The sequence below is a fragment of the Drosophila serrata genome, unplaced genomic scaffold (genome assembly GCF_035046125.1).
Source record: "Drosophila serrata isolate PLE 108 unplaced genomic scaffold, ASM3504612v1 contig_347, whole genome shotgun sequence".
Classification (NCBI taxonomy): domain Eukaryota; kingdom Metazoa; phylum Arthropoda; class Insecta; order Diptera; family Drosophilidae; genus Drosophila; species Drosophila serrata.
Genome location: NW_028257245.1, coordinates 1,750,315 through 1,773,289, shown reverse-complemented (window position 1 = coordinate 1,773,289; position 22,975 = coordinate 1,750,315). Strand labels below are relative to the sequence as shown.

General features: G+C 41.5%; 6 protein-coding genes across 18 annotated transcripts in view; 3 read left to right on the top strand and 3 right to left on the bottom strand.

Moving 5' to 3' along the window:
- The window catches only part of Galphao (G protein alpha o subunit), a 31,494-nt gene extending 27,162 nt beyond the window's left edge, over positions 1-4,332 (top strand). For all 8 annotated transcript variants that reach the window (XM_020960003.2, XM_020960004.2, XM_086838383.1 and 5 more), the window contains exon 8: positions 7-4,332. In XM_020960003.2, coding sequence (XP_020815662.1) covers positions 7-194 — 188 coding nt within the window. In that variant the 3' untranslated portion in view covers positions 195-4,332. The remainder of the gene's footprint in view (positions 1-6) is intronic.
- Caf1-105 (chromatin assembly factor 1, p105 subunit) lies at positions 4,024-8,338 on the bottom strand. Its single transcript, XM_020959441.2, has 2 exons — positions 7,631-8,338; positions 4,024-7,563 (listed from the first exon to the last, which is right to left on the bottom strand). The coding sequence occupies exons 1-2, from the start codon at positions 8,224-8,226 to the stop codon at positions 5,847-5,849; spliced, it is 2,313 nt and encodes a 770-aa protein (XP_020815100.2). The 5' UTR covers positions 8,227-8,338; the 3' UTR covers positions 4,024-5,846.
- On the top strand, positions 8,315-9,432 carry LOC110189261 (peptidyl-prolyl cis-trans isomerase-like 3). The gene is made up of 3 exons (XM_020959275.2): positions 8,315-8,436; positions 8,500-8,736; positions 8,977-9,432. The coding sequence occupies exons 1-3, from the start codon at positions 8,434-8,436 to the stop codon at positions 9,220-9,222; spliced, it is 486 nt and encodes a 161-aa protein (XP_020814934.1). The 5' UTR covers positions 8,315-8,433; the 3' UTR covers positions 9,223-9,432.
- whd (carnitine O-palmitoyltransferase whd) lies at positions 9,251-18,807 on the bottom strand. 6 transcript variants are annotated; one of them, XM_020959273.2, is made up of 9 exons: positions 18,554-18,807; positions 12,902-13,083; positions 12,099-12,836; positions 11,833-12,032; positions 11,430-11,768; positions 11,019-11,078; positions 10,182-10,563; positions 9,760-10,119; positions 9,251-9,697 (listed from the first exon to the last, which is right to left on the bottom strand). In XM_020959273.2, the coding sequence occupies exons 2-9, from the start codon at positions 13,040-13,042 to the stop codon at positions 9,572-9,574; spliced, it is 2,346 nt and encodes a 781-aa protein (XP_020814932.2). In that variant the 5' UTR covers positions 13,043-13,083; positions 18,554-18,807; the 3' UTR covers positions 9,251-9,571. The 6 variants fall into 6 exon arrangements, with proteins under 6 accessions (XP_020814932.2, XP_020814929.2, XP_086694503.1 ...); XM_020959270.2 differs by lacking the exon at positions 11,019-11,078 and adding an exon at positions 11,244-11,309 and having other exon boundaries at positions 18,554-18,780; XM_086838377.1 differs by lacking the exon at positions 18,554-18,807 and adding an exon at positions 14,925-15,271.
- Positions 18,808-19,437: 630 nt separating this feature from the next.
- On the bottom strand, positions 19,438-20,610 carry trsn (translin). The gene is made up of 5 exons (XM_020959274.2): positions 20,424-20,610; positions 20,284-20,371; positions 20,120-20,216; positions 19,952-20,067; positions 19,438-19,889 (listed from the first exon to the last, which is right to left on the bottom strand). The coding sequence occupies exons 1-5, from the start codon at positions 20,496-20,498 to the stop codon at positions 19,576-19,578; spliced, it is 690 nt and encodes a 229-aa protein (XP_020814933.1). The 5' UTR covers positions 20,499-20,610; the 3' UTR covers positions 19,438-19,575.
- A 204-nt stretch (positions 20,611-20,814) lies between these two features.
- Positions 20,815-22,975, top strand: Pef (penta-EF-hand domain containing protein peflin). Its single transcript, XM_020959603.2, has 4 exons — positions 20,815-20,954; positions 21,016-21,235; positions 21,495-21,638; positions 22,447-22,975. The coding sequence occupies exons 1-4, from the start codon at positions 20,946-20,948 to the stop codon at positions 22,671-22,673; spliced, it is 600 nt and encodes a 199-aa protein (XP_020815262.2). The 5' UTR covers positions 20,815-20,945; the 3' UTR covers positions 22,674-22,975.

The following is a 22,975-nucleotide window of genomic DNA, read 5'->3' as shown; positions in this document are numbered from 1 at the left end:
TTCCAGGTGGACAGGAGTATGGCGAGGCGGCTGCTTACATTCAGGCTCAATTTGAAGCGAAAAACAAATCAACCTCAAAAGAAATCTACTGCCACATGACGTGCGCCACAGATACCAATAACATTCAGTTTGTATTCGATGCTGTCACCGATGTCATCATAGCAAACAATCTGCGCGGCTGCGGTCTGTACTAAGGATCCGATCGAGATCGAGATCAAGATCAAGATCGAGATCGAGATCGAGAACGAGATGATGTGGAGCAGAAATGGGGGGCGTTAGCAGGGAACACCGTAACGGTATTAAAGAGCAGCGCGGGAGCACAACAACAACAACCCACCAGCATTGATCAAAAAACCAAACAAATTTAAGAGAGCAACAAAACGATGATAGGAACCAACCGCAACTATAACACAAAGGACACACGACACGGGACACTCTACACTGGACACTCTCAACTGAACATTAAACACTGGACACCACAGGACTCTGAACACTGAACAAGCGAAGCCCAAAGAACTTTTATTTGTTTAACAAAAAACGCGCAATGACGGAGATCCCGGATGGATGATGAAAAATATAAGGAAATAAGCGACAAGTACATTACATAATATCGATAATATTTGGTGCAGATACATAGATGCAATGTCAGATCAGAGGATCACTGAGGATTGATTTGAATGATTGGTAGCAGCAGAAGCAGCAGTTTGATTGAAAGGCATTTCCTATTATACATACATACATACATACATATATACAAAACACACATACATATGCATTATGCAAGGCCACATGTACGACATGACACCAACACCGGACACGCACACTCTCGAAACACAAGCGCAAGCATTGCATATATATAGTTGTTGTTTGGTCTGAATAATTTTTATAGAACTTCATAATTTATTGGGTAGCCCTTAGTTTCCTCATGTATTTATTAAACCAAAAAGAAAGTCAGAAGGACAAAGCGATACACTTCTATACATATACATACATATATATTAAAAAAATATATATATATATAAATATTATATATTAAATGTTTCCTGTTGCAATCTCTCTTTGGAATTATTCATGCCATCAACGCTCTGCATTTGCATCATGCTTGTTTAGACCTAAGTTCGAAAGAGTTTCAACCAAATCCAAACAGCAGACGGCAACAAAGGCAGCGGAGCTAAGAAATAATAATAATAATAACTAATTCATTTGAATTGCGTGTCAGCGTGTGGGCTAAAAGTAAATAATAATATTACCTAAACATAAACATAAACACACATGAACAAAACCAAAAGAAGGGAAGATAACGAGCAAATCTTTAAGGTTTAAGTCTAATTTAAAAGGATTTAAAGATAATTGAGAGGCGGATATAAAACTCTATCTATTGTATTTACAAACAAACATGAAAAAAAAAACAAAACAAAAAAACGAAGCAGAAAGCTAAAAACTAAAACCCAGAGAAAAGTAAAGTAAACGCATATGTATGTGGCCACTTAACAAAATTATGTAAAGAAGAGCGACATTAGCGATTGATCACATTTCAATGTAAATTGTAATTTGTTGAATTTACGTGTATAGAAAGACGTTTGGCTGGAAACACAAACACTGGACACCGGACAATGGACACACACACTAACTACTTACATACATATTTAATTTAATTCACTTAACGAGCTGATTTCTTTGTAATTCATAATGATTTTGTTGCATTTAAGCGAAGAGGGAAACTACAAATCAGCGAAGATCAAAATAATTCAACTTTTGGCGGCGCACAGAAGCATGCTATTTATTTTTGCCATATCTCTACGCACAAATACGCGCACAACACCACACAAAACACACGCACACACACACAATACGAATCAAAAGTAAAGAGAATGTAATGTGAAAGTGAAATGGAACGCAGAACTCAAATCTCCCAAAACAATGAAACTAAGGATTGTATGTAATAATATTTATAAAGAAAAACTCTACTTTTAATGGTAACACAACAATCGTCGTCATACATGTATCTGATGTATGTCAAACTGTAAACTGTATTTAGCGAATGGCATTTAATCCCGCGAGTATGTTGAATTGTTTCAATTAGACTTATTATTATTATTATTCTAATTATATATTACCGATTACCGATTACGTGTATATGTTTGTGTATATGCTTTGAACGTGGTCTTTTGTGCATTTCTTGATTTTAGCTGCAATGAGAATTTATATATTGTTATTTTTATATAGAGTATCTTTTGTTTTGTATCTCAGCTCAGTCTTCTTCTCCTCCTATACTCCTAAAGTCCTCTTCCCCCTAACTTGTGCTCCTGCTCTAGAGTTGGACGGCAATCCAATCCAATATTTATGTTTTATAGTTTTTAAGTCTAATTTATGTAAACGCACATACAAAACACAAACACACACACAACACCACTTAAACATCAACTAAGTAAGTTTATTAGCGAAATAAATATATTATTTGACAGTCAAAACAGCATAAAGTATAGTTTAACAAAGTCATCTTTTTGATTTTAATTGGGTAATCCCCCATCCCAGTAGCAGATTATCCAGTGAAGCTTTTCAAAAGTTATGTTGTCCGTAAAATTTTGATTTTAGAAATTAAAACACCGATCAGCGAACTCGTAATTTATTTTACACATTTATGAATATCCCTTCTATATCCCGGCCCAAAAACCACAACCACCAACCAAATACTGTAATATTTAGTACGTCTGTATTTTCCATTCAACTTGTAAAATTCTACCAAAAAGAACAAAAAAATGAACAAAACAAAAACAAATGCAAAAACCATTTTCAAATAAAACTATTTATTCAAAAATAAAACCAGCCATTTTGTTATTATTTATCTTAAGTTACCCGATTATTTGGCCATGTTGCATGCTATAGAGATTACAATGTTGCTGGATTTTCGGGGTAATAGCAGGATCCGCAGATCCTGCAATGCGGCAGATCAAGAACCAAAGAGTTCAATAATTGTATGTAATTATAGATATAACAATTAACGACAACAAACGATATATATATTTATTGACAATTTAATTAAGCCACAGCAGCAACCACAACAAAGTTATTCATTTACCTTCGAGACGAAAAGTAAACAAAGTCGCTCTATATATACACAGATATATAGGCATATATATATATTTAGTAAATGGAGAATCAACAAATTGCTACATACATACCCATACATATGTACTATATTTTTCTCGTAAATTATAATTAATCGAAGTACTCATATATATACGAAAGCGACTATAATTTCCAATCCTCCTCCTCGAACTTAGCTCAACTTTCGCATCAAGAGAGATGGCAAACAAAAAGAACACACTAAATACCATAAGTAAAGTCAGCATTCAGATAATAGCAACATTAATAGCATTCATAACCGCAGTATACTAAACTTTTTGCATATTTTCACAATACTAAACGGATGATAGCGTGGAATAATGTAACAGACGGAATGGAATCACACATAATTCATATTTTTCTAAAACTCATATACACCTCTTTGCTCCACACACACATTCACACCTCACACACACGCCCCAAACTCACACCGCACACAGAAGCAAGTCGCACACCACTACTAACTAAAATTACTTTAATAGCAGTTAAAACATTTATAAGTGAAATTCATAAAGAGTAAAAACAGAGGGGATGTAATCAAATGTCAGCAAAGGGGGCATTCCTCCGACTCACACTCACACGACCTTTTGTAAAATCCCAAAGGATGCGAGGAACGAGGCCAGGAGCCACCGGAGGATGGGATGAATGATGGAATCGTGGAATGTGGAACCAAGATTATAGGTTAGACAAAGTTTAGACATTGTATCTAATCTAATTTGTTAGCCTAATTAAAATTGCTTTGGTTGTCCCAGAGATGCAGCTGATCAGATTTGTTTAACTTGTATATGACAAACAGAAGAAATATTTATATACTTATTATTATAACGTACGTACATACGTGGAAATACAATTCTCCTCAAGTCTTGAGCTCCTTTTCTCTCTCTGTAATGACCCCCACAAGTGGATAATGTGTAGCTAATGGCCCAAATGGAAGAGTTTTAAATAATGCAAACGAAGAACGAAGCGAGCCACAGCATCTTCTTACTAAGCTCGATAATGATATAATACTGATGACAGAATTTGAATCGTTGAATTGAAAATTTAAAATAATATTAACAAAAAAGCAAGAATAATACTATAACAAAGAAAAAAAAGAAAGGCATAAGGCATAACAAAGGAACAAAACAAAACCAAAATGTTTGTATGTAAAAGAAACTCAAAACGTTAGAGATCATCTACAATTTAAATAAATATAAATAAAAACAATACAATGCCTCAAGTGTTTTATTCCCAACGTCAAGAGGAGAATCTGATCTGGGATCGAATTTATTATACCCCTGGAGGCACTTTCTCTAGCAAATGAAGGAATCGAAGGACTCTTCTCTTAAATTGTGGAGCCAATACAAAGTGGTCTTTTCGTCTCTAGAACTGTGATACCCTAGAGGACCCTTTTTGGCAATTTTACAGATTTTGGCCCTCAGATTTCCAAAAAAGACTTCACATAAAGTATTTGCATGCCGTCATGATCAGCATCAATAGCCGAGATGATCTAGCCATATCCGTTTGTACACCCGTACAGTTTTTGGGCTATCTGTTAATACTTGGGTCATCTAGATCCTTTGGTCAAATGAAAATAAAAACTAACAGTAGATCTATATATATAATATAACTTTGATTGAATTTATAACATTATTTTTAAATCTTATGAAATATAATGAATATATCTTAAGCTTGAAATATCTAATACAATATAAATATGTATATATGTTGAAAACCAACAAAGTAATTAATTTTAATTTGTAATACATTTACCTATCAATATTATATTAACAGTTTTACAGTCACAGTTCAACATTTACATTTTTCCTTTCTTTATAATTGCTACACGATATCGTGAGCCAATCTACCCCGTTAAGACTTACATATATACTAATGATATAATATATAATGAGAGTAGAGAAAAGTCAACCTGCAAAAATTAATTCCGATTTTAGCTTTCATAACTCTGGTGTTGATGCTAATCAAGAATATTATATTATATATTAGAAAATTATTATTCAATTTATAAAAAAAAATCTTTGTAAATGTATCCAAAATTTTAACACTGTGACTGAAATACTTTAAATATATAATGAAGGTTGACATTGCTTTGCTGTCATATCAACATATACTCATAAATATGTAGGAAAGTGTACAGCTATAACCTCCCTAGAAAATTAAAGTCCAGGTAGAGAAAAAAACATGAAGTAGCTCGAATCCAAAGTCTTTAGTCAGCGCAACACATTTCGTCACCCATAAAAGTGAATTTTATCAGGTAAGAATCCAGTACTGACCATGAAGCAAAGGGACCAAATTTACAAGCGTCGCTTGACTGTACTTGATCGCAGACTGTACTTTTTGGCTGGTATTCGGTAATGCTTAAGGAAAGTTTTTCCGCAGTCATCAATGCAGAACATCTTTTACGTATTCCATAGTGCATTAATCGATCCAGATAAACCACAAGGAGTTGTTATTTGCATAAACAAGGTCTTGTCATGCCATCTCGATTTCAGACTTCATAGGAAAATAATTGCTTTGGGAGTAATAATACTACTAATGATGCGAAAGTTGTAATCATAATTACCATTCCTTAGAAGCTGTTCGGACAGTGATCTATTTTACAACTTTGATTTAAAACTAAAAAGAGATGTTAACTTTCTTCTATACCTTGTCTTGGGGCTTGTGTATATTTGAATAATTTTCTTGTTTAAAATCCTTTACGACTAAAACCTATTGCTCTGCTATTCTAACAGTTTCTTTTTCGATTTGGGCGTGGATATGGTTCGCAAAGACACCCGTCGCGGCGTCTTATTATTGGGCGTGGACGGCTTGGACTCAGTCGCCTTCGCCGGAGTTCCGGCCTCCTCCTGTGTGTCCTCATAGACCAACCGGATGTCCTCTGTCCGTTCGCAGGTCGCCTCACTGACCGCAAGGACAGCTGCTGTGTTTGTGTGGGGTTCCGCCTTGGCCTCTGACAACGGCTCTTGGGAATCTTTCTTTGTGTCCGGCAGGGGACTGATGCCCTCATCAAGGGGCCAGGCATCCATGGCTTCCTCCACGGGTCCAATCGGGGAGTTGACAGGCATTTCGACGAGAACGCGGGGAGTTCGCCTTATGGCAATGGGCGTAGCATGTTTGGTGGCGGGTTGGCTCTTGGGAGTAAGGTTGAAGGAAGTGCTGGCGCTGCTAGGAGTACGCGGCTGTCGACGCACTTGAATGGGCGTCGCTGGCCGACGACTTTTCTTCTCGGGCGACTCGAACTTCTCTTCGGAGCTGATGATCTCCTTGTCGAGCACGGCAATTACGCCAATTGCTGGCTGGGAGAGCTCTGTTGTAGATAGGAGCTCGACATCCGAGCTGATCTTGCGCTTGACGGGCACAGGAGATGCGCTCGCCACAGCTTCCTCCTTCTTGCGATTGGATATGGGCGCTGGAGCCTGTGCAGCGGCGTCTTCTGTGCCACATTTCGGCGTGGCGGCTAGATCTTCTGGTTTTCGCGGAGATCGTCGTATGGTGATCGGCGTCGGCGCAGGCGTCACCTTGCGTGGCGATCGCCTGAAGGCAATAGGTGTGGGCTTATTGTCGGCGGATTTCTCCTTAATTTTTGGGCTGCTCGAACTGGACGAACTGGCGCTCTGCATCGAGGAATCGTTGTCAGCATCCACATCTGTCTCGCCGCCCTCCTCTTTGAGGTCCGAAACGTCCGTCTTCTTCATTTTATTTGACTTGGTCTTTTCCTGCAAAGGCTTTCTCGTGACTTCCAACTCGTCTGACGAGGCCTTTCGAGTTTTCTGCTTCTTTTTCCTTGGTGGTGGCGGCACATTTTCCGACGATTTGAGAGCAGCGCTCAGCACTGCATCCATATCCTCGTAGCGCTCGCCCAGCTCTTCCGGCTCGAAGGTAAGCAGCGAACAGAAGCCATCCGTGCTGGACACAATCAGCACGGTGCCATCACTGGACCACGCCAGATCCGTTAGCCTGGTGTAGTGGATGTTGGAGACAATTGCAAAGGGCACCGCCTGCTGTGTATCGTAAAGAAGCACCGAATTCTTAGTGGCCACGGCGTAGATCATGCGGTAGGGCAGCGCAATGATCGGCGGATTCTTTTCCGCATTGTACGGTCTGAGACGGTACAGCACCGGAGAGCAACGAACGGCCACCGTGTACTCGTTGGGAAAGGGCAGCACAAAAGCAGGTCGCGAAAGGTCATAACGACTAAATCCGTAAGTGGTGTTCATCGGCTTCATTACGCCGTCGTAGTCGGTAATTCCAGCGGGTGTTAGGAGCAACTTGCCGTCAGGAGTAAAGCACAAGCGGCGGAAGAAGGTCTGCAAGGTCCCATCGTGGTATAGCCGGATGCTCTTCTCATGCAACTCGTGGCCCTCCTTCACGGGAAACTCACACTTGCTCACCCGATGGAGCACTCGCTTGGTGGTCGTGTCGAAGATGCGCATTTGCCTGGAGGAGAATAGCAGAGGATTGAGAGGATCTTCTTCAACTCGGAAACGAAACTGATAACGCTTACCTATCTGTGCTCATAGTGGCTATGTACTGATTGCACGGATCCCAGGCCACGCCTTGCACATAGCCCTTGTGATCGTCTAGAATTGCCAGAGACTTGCCTTTGTGCACGTCCCATAACATCGCCGTGTTGTCTACTGAGCCCGTGACCAGGAACATCGAATTGGGAGCCCAACTCAGGTCGTAGATATCCTCGCGATGGCCGCGCAGCACCTTCAGCGTCATCCAGACCTCTTTGTCCTGCTCGCTGTTTCCATCGGCGGCGTCCACAATGTTGATTACTTCGTGGTCGGCCTTCTGCTTCCAGATAAACACAACACTCTCGTCGTCGCCCGAGGCGAGCAGTTCGCCATTAGGTGACCACCGAACCGTGTTGACGGCACGCTGGTGCCGCGACAGATCGGTGGCCAGCTCCAGATCCACACCCTCGCCGTCTTCGCTGCTGCGGTTCACATACCAAATGAGGACATGGGCATCGGTGCCACCCGAGGCCAGGCGACAGATCGTCGGCGATCGGAGTCCTTGCCCATTCGGCTGGATGTCCACACTGAGCACGGGGTCGCGGTTGTGCCACGAGATCTCCGGTATCTTGCACTTCATATTATTAACTAACTTAGCTACGTTTTTACTGACAATAATTAAGTGCGAAAAAAATTATGCGGCAGAATTCGCGCCTAAAAGACGTGATGTGACCGCAGGTCACAGAAATACCAATGTTCAGTTATCGATAAGCAGTGCGATACCGTATCGATGACCGAAGGTTCGTCAATATTATCGTTGTCTGGTCATCCCTAATATACTCCGAAAATGGTAAACAAAAGTTGGTAGTTCTGTTTATGCCGGTTTTAACTTATTTCACTGTTTATTTTTTAGTCTGTAACGCTGCACACTGACGTGGGCGACCTTAAGATAGAGCTCTTCTGTGATGCTTGTCCCAAGGCCTGCGAGAACTTCCTTGCTCTTTGCGCCAGCGACTATTACAGCGGCTGCGTCTTCATCCGGAATATAAAGGGGTTTATTGTCCAAACTGGCGATCCCACGAACACGGGCAAGAATGGACAGTCCATTTGGGGCCAGAAGTTTGACGATGAGTTCAAAGAAACTATCAAGGTGAGCGGTAAAACACAGTTTGATAGCCTTTGGGGGCCTTGAAGATATCTTGATTCTGGGCCTCGTTTATGTTTTGTTGTGTCATTAACATTTACTTCATTAAATACTATTACTTGATGTCGCAGAAAAGATTGCATTTGGTCAAGACCTTATAAAAAAAAGAATTGTAATGTATTTTTTAACTAAAAAACCTGACTCCGAAACACTCCGAATATTCAATATTATGTTACATTTCTCCAGCACACGGATCGCGGAATGGTTTCCATGGCCAACAATGGTCCCAATGCCAATGCCAGCCAGTTCTTTATCACGTATGCCGCTCAGCCAAATTTGGACCTGAAGTACACACTCTTTGGACGCGTCATAGATGGCTTCGATGCCCTGGATGAGCTGGAGAAGCTGCCCGTGAATCCAAAGAACTATCGGCCCCATGTGGACAAGAAGATAAACGGCGTCACCATACACGCCAATCCCCTTGCTACGTGACAACGCAAAGTACAAAAACTTGAACGTATTGCTTACAAGGAAATATATATTTATAGCACTTAAAACTTAGACGATTTCTTCGATTACAAACTAACTGATTGAGAAACATCAAATATTGTGCAAAAGTATGTATCTAACGACTAAATCTTAAAATCAGCCAAGTGTCACAATTGTTTATAAAAAATTGCATTGTTTTCTCTGTATATGTAACTCTCTCAACGACTTTTGCACTTAATTTGGACTTACATTAGACGGATGTATAGATGTGTTTAACTTTAAAACGATCAACTAGAGAGGATAAAACAAATGCTAACAAGAATCTCTCGACTACATGGACTACGCAAGTGGATTATGTGGAGGCGGTGCCGTTTGTGAGTGATTTGGCGGGCTTCGGGTGGTCCTTCATATGCTTCTCAAACATGCTGCGCATGTCGGCCAGGGCCTGCGAGATGTTTGCCGCGAAGCGATGCACATCCTGCATATATAAGAGATAAAATGAGTCTTTTGATGAATACTGGATTAATTGCTACTCCTTACCGTTTGCTGGCACGTGGTCTTCGCAGAGATATGGAAGAATATCAGATTCTCGCCGGCAATAATGTAGGACACACCATAGCCATCATCAGCCACGGGACCGAAGCCGCCGCCGGCACTGATGCAGTTCGGATGCTTCTTCAGGTCCATCTTCGGCGTTTGGCCGTGCGGGGTCTGACTAGTGGACAGGCGCCAGGGTTCGCTGAGCACCTCGTTTAGGAAGGGTGAGTCCACCTCCAGGTACTTGGAGACGACATACAGGCAGAACAGATGCCTGTCAATGCCACGACCGCACATGGCATCCTGGTAGCCCAGCTGATGCCGATCGGCTGCCGCTTGCATCATCTTCACGCGCTCATCGTTCTATTTTTAGAAAATGTTAGTTACATTGTGACCTTTAGAAAATTGTAACAGTTGCATCTTACCGTTGTATTGGGATTCTGCATTGCCTTCACCCAAGCAGCCGATTCGATGGTGCAAGGACGCACTGTCTCGGTTCTGCCTTCGCGGAACAGGCGCGTCATCGAGGCCTCATAGGTCAACGAGAAGCGTCCCGCATCACGGAAGTATGCCAGCTGAAGGGCCATTTGAATGTAGGCATCCGGCGAGATGCGACACTTCTTCATGAAGCCCTTACCGTACTCCTGGTGCACCAGGATGCGCAGATTCACCTCATTAATCAGTTTGGTCACATCGATGGTGGCCTCCTCGATCTGCGTCAGGCAGGGCGTCAGATCCCAGCTGAGGCGGGTGGGTGTGGGTGGCTGGAACTCGGGGGTTCCCTTGGTGTTGCCAGTCTCATCGTATCTGAAGGATCACCATAATGTTAGTTTACTTTAAAGGAAACGCTTAGTGTAGATGTCAGTAGAAGGCAAGCCACGTAAACCAAAGATAATATTTTAGTTAATTTTGTAGTAAAATAAAGAGGTTGTGGTTAGTCACGAAATAAAAAATAACATTCAAATTTGTGTTTTTGTTGCCTTTTTGGGTTGAGCTGAGAGAGGTAGACCGGCGTCTTAGAACTTGAGAGACTTGAGAATACATTCGTTTGAAATTTACATTTATATTGCTCTATACATTGTTAAAAGTTTAACTAATATTTACGTTACCGAGTGAAATATATACATACACATGTATTCATTTGAAAACTATAACTCTCCTTAAACCTCTCGATCGTACTCGACCCAAAACGACTTCAATTGCAATTAGCTTTGCTTTGTGCTTATGTGTGTGCTTGTTGTGCTTTGGAATTAAGTGTTTACCCATAAATATCATCACCAAATATATACTCCCACAGATGTCCCAAAACCGGTGCATCGGCCCTATAAAGAAGGTGTAAATAATGGTGTAAGATCATTTGTTAGGCCACAACCAGAGTTAAAATAATTATTTGTCTGTGGAATGGGACGATATTGGGTGTAAACTGAAAACTGATAACTGATAACCGACAAAGCTGGGGTCATAGGTGAATCGAAAATCATCATTACCCCTCCGACACAAGATCGTCGACGATCAGGTTCTCCCACATGTGTGAGGCGATGGCGGCGTCGGACCTTTTGGATTTTCAATTTGGCAAATCGTTTCAGAAATTTAAGTTTATAGCGATAATCAAGGTTTTCTCATTTGAATGAAGATAGATGTGTTCTTGAGAGCACGACTAGTTTTCCACTTACCACGTGTGCTCGGCATTGAAGCCAACACGTCCGTTGGTGCCCACGCAGACGGTGAAGCACTTGTCGAACCAGCGGTTGTAGCCATTGCCATGGAGCAGCTTCTTGCCAAAGTTGTCCAACAACTCGGGACGGGCCAGATCGAACTCGAAGGGTTCATCATCTAAGGAAAGGACGAAGGCAGCAGACTCAATGGTACGCAGGGAGACATGATTGGCGCCTCTTGAGAAAAAGGTGTTGCGGGCCTCCGCCCACTTGGAGCGATTCCAGGCGGTCAAGGCAGCCAGATGTTCCTCACCATCCACAGGAGTTGCCTTCGCCTTTAGAATTTCCTCAATTTGACTGTGGAAAGATGTTAATAAATTATAAATTTAATAGTAGTTTGTATAGGGAGTCAGTCACTTACACTTGAAGCTCGCAAGGACGCAGGATGCGGCCCTTGTAGTAGATGGGCATTTTGTAGTAGCAGCCCTTGTGCAACACCACAATGTGGTTGGAGTCTCGGTAGTGGATAATGCGATCAGTTTCCAGGCCGGGAATACGGGCCGTGTTAAAGGTACGTTCATACTGCCAAGAGCACAGAGGAATCATGCCCTGGACCATGATCTAAAAGTTGAACAGAATCATAATATTAATCGAAAATAAACCAGAATAGTACTATTTACAACTTACAGGCTGCAGTTCCTGGTGCTCGATCAGCCGGCGGAAGTTCAGCAACAGGGAGATCACATTGGCCGCTCGCGCCGCCTGCTTATCGGTGAGGTTCATGAAGATGGCGTCTGTTCCATAGAAGTTGCTGTTCACACACAGGGGACTGCGACCGCGCAGATAGACATACTCCTCCCACCAATCGGACACATAGTTGGTGGACCACCAGCTCTTAAGGATGAGATACCACTGGAGCTTCTTGCCGATGGTCTGTTCGAATTCCTTGGCCAGTCGCTCCATGCGCGTGTAGTTGTCATCGTCCAGCAGGGGACGAACACTGCGCAGGTACCGGGTCATCGTGTCGCTGACGGAGGGCAACGGCAGACGGGGCAGTGATCCTTGGAAACTGTATAGTCCAGGCTTATTCCAGCTGGAGAGCACTCGCACCACGGCCACCCAGAGCATGGTAGGAAGAGAGACGCGACTACCAGGAGCTCTCGACTCGTACATCCAGCCCTTGTACATAAGCAGCAGCTTGAGTGTATATCTCATGGTGAAACAGATCGAGAGCCAGACCACTAGGGCGGCCGCGAAGCAGGCGGCCACTTGCCAGTTGATCGTGTTGGAGGGCAGATGGACCAGAATTCGGTTGGTTAGATTAAATGGAGCCTGGTAGCCGGCAAAGTGCAGGCCCAGCGCTATGGCCGAGATCAGCCAGAGGCTCTGGATGTGCGCCGGATAGACGCCATTGCGTACACCGTTCTGCGAAAATTACGAAAAGCTGTTTAGAATACATTAATTTTATTTATTCTGCTTCATGGACTTACCCTGGCACGGGCTAGACGCTTTTTCCAGGATCGAACGCCAGAATTCCACACCAAATTGAGCACTTCGTGGTCATAGTTGATGTCGAAGCCCTCGTGGGTGATGGCAAACGAGAATGCCACGGCAGAATGGGCTTCAGCCATAGCTGTCGGCTTCTATTGATATCCGACGTGAAAGAAAAATGCTGTAAAGAGATTACAAATGTTTAAAAACCAATTTCATTTCAAACAATTCTAGGCTAAGCCCCTTAGCGTTCGCTGTTTCTGCCAAGTGAATGAATATTAAAACTTTCACAAGTATAAGTTAATCAAAGTGAAGATGTTTTACCCATAATTTTTCCACGAAAGGTTGACGCCCACTAAATTTAAATTGTGACACTTAAACCCTTTGTGGTCTAGATGCTCCAAGTCGTAACAAGTCAAAAATGAATGGCTGATAAGTTATCTTGGAAAGTGCCAGACATCTGAAGCATGTGACTCACAACTTGGCCAGTTGTGTTAGCCCGTTGCGATCGCGTTTAAATGCGTCTCAGATCAAATATTCAATAGGTTTATAGTCAGTACAAAGTTCAGCGAGGCATATTGCCCGGCTTTGCTTTATTTAAATTAATTAGTATAGCATTCGATGTCATAACATTCCGCATGCAACCCATGATTGACGTCACTGAAAGCGCTTTCGTTCAGCGATGATGATAACCCCAACACAGAGGCTGCAGATAGAGTTTGACTGGAATCATTGGATTCTAGGTCTAGGCAGCACTCACAGACTAGCATGTGGCGGTCACTTCTAGAATGGACTTCGGCGTGAAAGAGAATCAAAGTTCGCTCTCGTCTAGCTATGTATCAATACCGCATTGGGAATATAATTATTATTGTTTTCGCTTAATAGGTTCTGGGCTTCCCCAAGCTGGGGTGAGCTGCAATTGAATATCTCAGCTGGGATTGAATGTCGCAATTGCACATTATTGTGATTTGTTTGTGCGCCTCTAAATATATACACTAAGGCTTGGAACGAGTTTATTTATATATCTTAATATTTAAAGCACAAATAGAAGTTGTTAGGACATATAGACATGCCCAAAAGTGAGACGGAACTGCTGCTCTAGACCACATATGTAGCCTTGATTCGTCGCAGACAGACACCTTGGCGAAGGTCAGTGCATCGGCTCGAATATACCTTCTATTGTCCATGCATATCAATAAACCAGTAAGACCGTCACAAGCTCCAACTCGAAATAGCCACAACGAAAAGATACGATACAAATTCGTTTTCATTTTCGTTTGACCCAGTTCGAGGCGACGACTATGCGGCGTATGCTTAATAATTTGAGCACCGAACACACACCGCCACTGCCGGCATTTATTATTATTTTATTTGTTTGCGTATCAGCGAGAGAAGAAGCAACAATAACTATATACTACAATAACCTCACTCACTCACTACTGGCAGCATAGGAAAACGACAAAAAAAAACAAGAAATAGCAAATATATGCGCGATTTGTTGCCTTTTTTCTACAAGATCTTTTTTTCCGCTGAGCACGACTGGTGCAAAGTCCACGAATTATTTTTTCCACTGTCGTCGGTCGACCATTGGCCGTGTGATCTCTTCCTACTCGAGCGTTGTTAATTATATTGCAGAAAATCTAAATTGATGTGTTTCTAGATACTCGTGCAGCGGCCCCCCTGACCTTGCGTTTATTTGTGAGAGGGGGCGGGAACGCCGGTTTTATGTAACAACTAAAAAAATTCCCCTGTGCCGCGCAACTGATAACAGCGACAGCGGCAGCTATCTCGGCAAATAATACATACATATGTATGTACAATTTTAAACTATCAAAAAACATGTGCCAGAATCTAGGTCACAAACACAGCGTCAGAGAGATAAAAACGGGAAGAAGGGAAAGATCAGGGCAGCGCCATAAGCCGTTAAAATGCAACCTTTTCCCAGTCAATCAATTGTTGTTTACGCTTTTCCGACCTTCAGCGGAGGTGGAAAAGCAAAAACGAGGTAAAACACAAACAAACCTTCTTCACAACGAATTAATTGTAATTCGTTTAACGATTTTCTCGAGAACGACGCTGAGAATTAATTGCACTTCGATGTGTGTGGCGGTGGTATTTATAAACTTTGCCTTTTTCCGATGACAATTTCGAAATCCTAGGCGAGATGCACACACGAACGGGAATATAGCTTCTGAGGGATTTGTCGGGATCCCCTGTTTTATAGGCGACTTGATCGGTTGAACGCCGAGCGTTGACTGAATCGACTGTGAGCGGAACGAGCTCACTTGGGTCTTAAAAGCACTCGGAGCACACGGAGCGCCGCAGAGACGCCGTCGATGTGCTTTTCTTGTATGGGTGAGGGTCGGACTGGTGGCCAGTGAGTGGGTGCGTCACGAGTCGAGGGGCTCGTTGCTGCGAGAGTCCGCACAAGTGGAAGGGGTGCACATCGTGTGGAGTGTGTTGACCGGCGATATTCGCCCCTGTCGCCGCCTCTGCCTCAGTCCGTCTCAGATCGATAGAGCCTTATCATAAACTGGCATTTCGCTGGCGAAATTGATATCCGATTGGGCCAATATATACTCATAATCGTATACTACATAGTTGGATGGATGTACTTCCCAGGTGAAGAGTTTAGGCTTTTCATTCACCTCTTGAAAAAGTGCTTTTGAACTTGTCTAGCCGGATTTCTTGGTAACTACTGAGTCTGTAATCACTGTGTCAATAGCACCATTTCCTAATAGTTACACAAGAAAATCCTGAATAAACAAATAAACAAGTACTTCCTAACTAATGTCTTTAAAAGTTTTTTTAATTATTTTATATCTATCCTTTGTATAGTACTATTTGCAGTGTAAACACAAAATTACCTTTTTAATAGTAACAGGTCTTTGCAACCTAATAAGTCCACCTGGTTAAATCTAAAATTAAATATGAATGGACTTTGCTAGCTGAATTACCTGCAAGAAACCTGATTAATAACAATTAGGAATAGGAAATCCCCCCGAATACTCATTTCTTTGAGCTTCCCAAACCCATGATACCATGTTCTTATCCGATATATCGTTCGCTCGGCTATAAAAATAGTATAAATGAAATATAGTAAAGATTATAGCCGTGTCGCTCACGTAACATCAAAATGCGGTATCATAAAAAGATAAGAACATGAATGAACTTTAAATTCGGCAAAAAGGACTTTGGTCTTTATGCAGATTGCTTCTAGTGTATACTTAAGTACGCTTTATGCAAGCTTCTTTAAAGTCAAGATCGGCTCTCCACATCGCCTCTTATCGAGGTTACACTAGTTAGTTAAAAAGCCTGTTTATTTGTTTGCCACACATGATAAACGGAGCTGAAAAACAAGTCTTAAAAGATTTGATTTTATAACCAGAGAACTGACCAATGAAAATGCTCAGATAAGTAACAATTGAGAGTGTGCTTATCGCTCACTATTTATAGTTGAAAGTCCAATATCTATCGCTGTGGCTGTGGGGGGCCTGTGAGAACCCTAGTAAGTAGTACGCAATTTCGGCGAAATTGAACCGATAGCGACTGGAGCACGCGGCAGCGATAAGAGACGAGTGAGTCCCTCTGCCAGAATAACCTAGTGCAATCGGTGACGCTTTGAAAGTGTCTACCCGGCGTAAATAACACCTTGCTTATCGCGCACCAGAGATCTTGGTTCTCCCGAAGAAAGTCTGACCGAATTTGGGGGCTCATTAGGGGTTTGAATGCCAGCGCAATGTGGCGGGAGCGCTCGTATCGGGTGTATCTGTATCTCCACGTTGGACTTTGGACCGCAGCAAACTTGAAATACCGACCAAGGCAGCGACAGTGGCAGCGGCAGCGGCAGCGCCAGAGGAAGCGACGCATGTCTAACGAGGGCGAGACGAAAGGCGAAGTGATATTTAGGCGCTGGGAACCAGTTGTGCCGCGACGACCCCGTCGCAGATCATTCACAGCTGCTGCAGCAGTAAAACAAAGTTAATAAAAACGCGAGAGCTACCTGAAAGATACTCGACTGTGAAATACCCGGTTTCTACACTGTCTGGTTTACGAAACTACAACTTTGTAGCGATCCAGCTGACTGAATTATTACCTATATTTGAACGGAATTGACATTAATTGAATTAAAAATCTGTAAGTTAAATTTGATTAAATATAAAGTAGTGTTTATATTATAAGTTAGGTAAACTTAAAAATTTAGTTTATTTTGCTAAAAAAAATATGTATAATCTTAGAAATACACTATCTTATTATCCTACTAATCTTGAGTCTCACAGAAGTACCTTTCACATCAATGTTAAGTAAAAATATTATTTATTTGTCATAAATATATTGATAAGAAACCGAAAAACAAAAATAAACAGCACTCTATGGAAAAGTAATACTTGACTTTAAGATACTGGGAAAGTACTTCGCTAAACAGAAGATATTATTGTGACACGACAAAAGGTGATCAATAGTTTTATAGGCACAGGGGACACCGGGCTCAATAGTGATCACAATATTGATCGAAAATGTATTGTCCCCTATTGCACAGGGGACACCGGGCTCAATAGTGATCACAATATTGATCGAAAATGTATTGTCTAAATCGAACTGTTTTATGTTTAGGGAAGCCTCAATTCAGTGAAATTTATATAATTTATTTTAAAATAGTAAATATTTATTTTCTTTGAGACTAAAGATGGGTATTAATGTGATATTAATGAGAAATATCAATAAAATACTTCTCTAAATTAGATAAGATTTTTACCTTAAAACTAAGAAAGTGTCGCTCGCATGCCATTTTCACGTTTTCAAAAATTGTTTTTAAATGCATTTAATCGCTTCTTGCACGCTTGTTACAAATCGCTTGAACACATTTAGTATACCCGTTAACTGCACGATTACTGGGTATGAAAACAAACAAAACTCTCAATGGAGGAGGTCAATACCTAATAGTTTCGTTGTTTTCCATATCAATTAGCGTTTTTGGGATTCTGGGCCTATGTCTGTGTATGTGTCCTTTGTGGTTGTTGTTGCTGGGTCAGATTAAGCTTTTCTTTGGCATTTTCTTTTGAGTGGCAGACACGTAGGCCAGAAAGGGAACGAGAGAGATATAGAGAGAGTGACAGACCTGCACCTGCCTGCATGTGTGTGTGGGTGTGTTTGTTTTACAGATGTTTACCATCTAGCAAAGCTCTCAGCTCTGCTCTCTCTCAGCTTTTGCTCTGCTTCTCCACCTTCTCCTCCGCCCACTCTGGCTGAGCAGAAGAGAGCAAAGCGATAGGGAGAGAACCCCGTTAAGCCGCTCAGAAAACGCGACTCGGACTTTGAACCTCTTCGATTAAAGCGTGTTTTGAAAACACACATGAAAACAACAACTATTTGCTGGCACCAAAAAAATTAAAACAAACAAACAACAACAAGGACGGGTGTTGTAATAAATACTTTGCTATAAGTTTTTAGTGCCTATTTCGGGTAACTAGTTTGTTTCTTTTTACAAGATTTGTGACCCAATTATTGCCGAACAGGTTATCTTTTGGGGGGAGGAAACAGTGGGCGGGACGGCGTTGTGCTCTAGTGAGAGTAGGTCGTTGGGGCAACGGAAGCATGAGTTTTCCCGGAAAATTATAAATAAAACTCGTCAGTAATCGGAAACTACTTACTTCCCAGCAATGAAATGCAATCCTTGCTAAACGCAATAGCTCCTTAATCCAAAAATGCAAAACAGGCTAAACGAAACGAAAAAGGCGCACAAAGAAAACAACAATAACACAAAATGAAGGTACAACGGACGACGACGACAGCAGCGAAAACGGTGAGAAGCAAAGACGCGCGCAATGTTGTAAGCTTTCCGGTGGTAAAAGAGAGACTGAGAAGTGAAACGAAAACATAAGCTAAAGTGGACGGCGGCGACTGCGACGAGGACGGAGATGCAGCCAAGAGAGCAGCAACAAGCGCGAATGTTCCACCATATGATCGGAGCTACAACAGTGGTGGTGGTTACAGCAGAAACATTCACCCAGACAACCCAACACAAATGCAACTAGTTTTCCATCAAAAGTGTTTTTTAAACTTTAGAAAAGAAGTAAAAGCTTTAGTTTAGCTTCCTCAAAATCCTTTTAACTCAAAGCGAAAGAAAAAACGTTAACAGAATAATTAACAAACAAAAAAATGTGCAATTAGCTCCGGAGGTTAATGTGGAATGCGTGAAACGACAAACAATAAATTTAACACTTCACTTTCATTTTTTCGTACTCTCAGTAGCTAAACAATATAACAAATCATCACAAAAAGTTAAGTATTTTTTCCCAGGCTTTATGAGCCTTTTTAAGTAACTGTTGAAACGGATAGTAAATTTCGATTTAATTAAAAGGTACTATTCTCGTGCAAACTTGAACTTTAGCATACATAATTAACTTAGATCAGTATGCAAAATTGTGTACATTCTTAATTGTGTTCCAGTTAACATAGCTAAAGAAAACAATCAAACTTGCCAGTGCATGTCGAATTTCATAATCAAGTCAAACAGCGTGTCAAAACCAAATACTTTTGTTTCGCTTGATCGACTGAGAAATATATTTACGAAATATATAAAAGGCTACTTCAAATGGAATATTTGCTTCTTACATCGTAACTAAGGTCTTAAGTAAACTGATTCTTAGCTCTATTCTAGCTTGGGAGTAGCCTACTCCTCTGGCTGCTGCTCCTTCTCCTTGTTAGACAGTCCGCGTATGCTCACATCGTAGACAACCTCCTCGATCTTCTTCACATCATACTTCAGAGCATCGAAGCGCTTGCGCAGGCCATCGTTTTTGAGGTTCAATAGGCGGAAGCCTGTGTTCAGGTCTCCAATGAAGTGCGAGATGTTTAGAGGACGCTCGTAGTCGCCCATGGTCACGGAGTTGGTGGCAAAGCGCGAGAGCTCCGAAGCCAACTGCAGGATTCCCAGTAGATAGTCTTCGACATCCAAGTGGAAACCGTCGGCCTGGTTGGTTTTCACTGCAATTGTAATCAATATTCATTTAATTAATTTATCTAAAACGGAGGCTGTTGCCACTCACAGCCTAACATTTCAGCCACAGTTTCGCGCGTTACCAGGAAGCCCGCCTCCAGGTATATGACCAAGGCAATGAGAAAGATCAGTCGCTGAGTAATGTAAGTCCAGTGATCAGAGTATCTGTAGAAAGTGGATCATTAGACGCCTACCATGGATATTTCGCACTGCTCACCTGTAGTACTGCCCTGGTGGCACCAAGCCGGCCAATTTCTGGTACTTCTCGGAGCAGGCTTCGATCTGCTTGCGGGCCAAGCCACAAGCTCCACTAACTATAAATTTAGGCAACCCCACATAATAAGTCAAGTGACTAACTGACAACTCAGAAATGTAACTCACTCTGGCTTAAATCGCTGTGAATTATCTGCAGCTTAATTTGCGCTTCCTTTGCCAGCTGCTCAATCTCGCGCACCACGATGCGAATGTTCTGAAAGTTTGAGGTTTCACAGACTGTTGCTGTTATTTGGGGTATATCCTACCTCTCGCAACTCCTGCTCATTGTCTATATACTTCTGATAGTTCGAGAAAATGTCCATATTCACAAAATTTGCCATTTTTGCCTTTTAGTTGCTTTCCTTGTTTATGCCGGTTTTTAGATATCGATATCGATGTCACTCTTGGTAGTTGGGCTTCCGATAATTAGTGTTGTGCAACGTCTTTAACTTGACTACGTATATGTTCAGCAAAGTTTCAAACCACATTCTAATAAAGTTAAGACAAGTTTTTAAAGGCTTCTTTATGGTCGACGAATAGCACACAACGGCATAGTTCTGTTGATTTAAAACATTGTTGTCTAATTTATCAAAGGTATCACCGTAGCAATGACAGCTTTTAAGAATGAAAAGCTCATATGCATTTACCTGCCTTTAAAATTGTATGCTTATAGTTTTTAAATATTGGTAGTATCGATACTAAAACCATTTACATCGATAGTAACATCGATATTCTTGCTGCTCTATTGTTTTGTGTTTAATTAAAGTTAATTCCAGCTCGTGACAAAAATGTCTTATGTGGGTGTTTAAAAACCAGAAAGTATTATAAATGTCAGGATTAACACTTTTCCTTCCACAGGGTCAAGGTTACAACCCCTATGCTCAGCCCGGTGCCGGCTATGCAGCTCCCCCCGGAGCATTTCCGCCGCAGAATGCTCAGGTCTCGCCACAGGCGCAGCAATGGTTCGCAATGGTGGATCGCGATCGATCCGGCAAGATTAATGCATCCGAGCTGCAGGCTGCTCTGGTCAATGGGCGTGGCGACCACTTCTCGGACAACGCCTGCAAGCTGATGATAAGTAAGCACGTCTTATTGAAATACCCATAGGTGCTCCCCCAGCAGAAGCAGTGACGTCAAAGGGCAGGGACTTCTTGTCTTCCGCCTGAATACATAAAAACTTATTTGCCTTGCCGCCCCCCAGTTTTTGGACAGCTCAGACGGACACGTACATATTTGTTTAGATCACCTTGGGGCGCCGCCAGACACTATACTATCTCTTTTGTTTACTCTGAGATTTATGCTGATTTTATCGCTACTTTTGATTCTGCTCCAAACAGGCATGTTCGACAACGACGCCAGTGGCACCATCGACGTTTATGAGTTCGAGAAGCTCTACAACTATATTAACCAGTGGCTACAGGTCTTCAAGACCTACGATCAGGACGCCTCCGGTCACATCGAGGAGCATGAGCTGACCCAGGGTATGTTTTACCTAGATCATGATACAAACCTATCTTTATGACCTAGCAAGGTGTTATAATTTTGGCCAAAAGTTTGCAACATTGTAAAAGAGCCGTTCTCGTTTTATATTCTTTATCAGTAACAACAGCTTTTCTTATTAAACCTAATGCATTTTTGTTTTAATTATGATCCTTTTTAAATTTAGTACCATGATCCAATTGCAATCTTTAATGGTTCGTTTAAAGCATGTACATAAACTTCAACTTCATGTGCTAAGAAATTAAAACGATTCACTTGTATATTAAGTTAAATAAATTAAATCAATAAAACGTAGCAATATATGTAGCTCACTAGGGCAATCCGAAGTTTGTATACTCTAGCAATTTGGTCATTCACGCTAATAGTTCTCAATACATCTTTACGAAAATCTTAAAAAATCTTTAAATCTATCGTAAGCAGTTGTATGATTAAGCAATCATATAAACTTTAAATTGTATACTACCTATAAAAATGGTTTATCCTAACAAAATCGTAATCTAACATGGCAGATATCAGGTCTAAATTATAACACTCATCTAGTTTTTATAGTGAAAACAATTATCTGACTCACTGTTATCAACAAATTTGTGTATAAACAATACATGAATCACAGTGCTACGAATTGGTACAGAGTGCCCTCAAATTATAAAAGTTGTTTACACCTCATCTTTTTAACTTTTATATAATTTTTTTTATTATAAAGCTAGGATTTACTTTTAGTGTTTAAGCCAGTAAGTTTATTGAATTTTACAAAGATGACTCAATTAATTCTTAAATATATTCCCATAGCTTTCACTCAAATGGGCTTCCGTTTCTCGCCCGAGTTCATCAACTTCCTGGTGAAGAAGAGCGATCCGCAGACCCACAAGGAGGTGTCGGTGGACCAGTTTATAGTGCTTTGCGTGCAAGTACAGCGTTTCACGGAGGCCTTCAGGCAGCGCGATACTCAGCAGAATGGCACCATCACCATTGGCTTTGAGGACTTTCTGACTGTGGCCATTGGCTGCTCCTACTAAGCTACTAAATTCGGCCAGTTACTAAAAGGACCATACTTGTGCAGATAGACAACAGCCATCAGGGGAACAGAGAAACTAATTCCGCGAAGCTGCATTTTCTTACAAAATTCTTTTACGGTGTTTGATAGCTTTTTAATGTTATGTAATCATCACTCCGCACAGTCATATTGCAATCTCCTGTTATCAGAATCAAATTTCAAAAGTATTTGTTAACGCAGTCCGACTCACACTCATAGTACAAAGTCTCTTGCGCCTAAAAATAATAATAAAAAGTATACACGTTTATTTATAAAAGATACAAA

Excerpts from the sequence above, each read along its gene's own strand:
- Caf1-105 (XM_020959441.2), bottom strand. The coding sequence starts at position 8,226 with ATGAAGTGCAAGATACCGGAGATCTCGTGGCACAACCGCGACCCCGTG. Across the intron at positions 7,564-7,630 it reads GCCACTATGAGCACAGATAG|GCAAATGCGCATCTTCGACA; the intron begins GTAAGCGTTATC and ends ATTCTCCTCCAG.
- LOC110189261 (XM_020959275.2), top strand. Across the intron at positions 8,737-8,976 it reads AGTTCAAAGAAACTATCAAG|CACACGGATCGCGGAATGGT; the intron begins GTGAGCGGTAAA and ends ACATTTCTCCAG.
- whd (XM_020959270.2), bottom strand. The coding sequence starts at position 13,042 with ATGGCTGAAGCCCATTCTGCCGTGGCATTCTCGTTTGCCATCACCCAC. Across the intron at positions 12,033-12,098 it reads AGCACCAGGAACTGCAGCCT|ATCATGGTCCAGGGCATGAT; the intron begins GTAAGTTGTAAA and ends TTCAACTTTTAG. Across the intron at positions 11,310-11,429 it reads TTCAATGCCGAGCACACGTG|GTCCGACGCCGCCATCGCCT; the intron begins GTAAGTGGAAAA and ends AAAATCCAAAAG.
- Pef (XM_020959603.2), top strand. Across the intron at positions 21,236-21,494 it reads CGCCTGCAAGCTGATGATAA|GCATGTTCGACAACGACGCC; the intron begins GTAAGCACGTCT and ends TGCTCCAAACAG. Across the intron at positions 21,639-22,446 it reads GGAGCATGAGCTGACCCAGG|CTTTCACTCAAATGGGCTTC; the intron begins GTATGTTTTACC and ends ATATTCCCATAG.
- trsn (XM_020959274.2), bottom strand. The coding sequence starts at position 20,498 with ATGGCAAATTTTGTGAATATGGACATTTTCTCGAACTATCAGAAGTAT. Across the intron at positions 20,068-20,119 it reads CCACCAGGGCAGTACTACAG|ATACTCTGATCACTGGACTT; the intron begins GTGAGCAGTGCG and ends CACTTTCTACAG. Across the intron at positions 19,890-19,951 it reads TGTGGCTGAAATGTTAGGCT|TGAAAACCAACCAGGCCGAC; the intron begins GTGAGTGGCAAC and ends TTACAATTGCAG.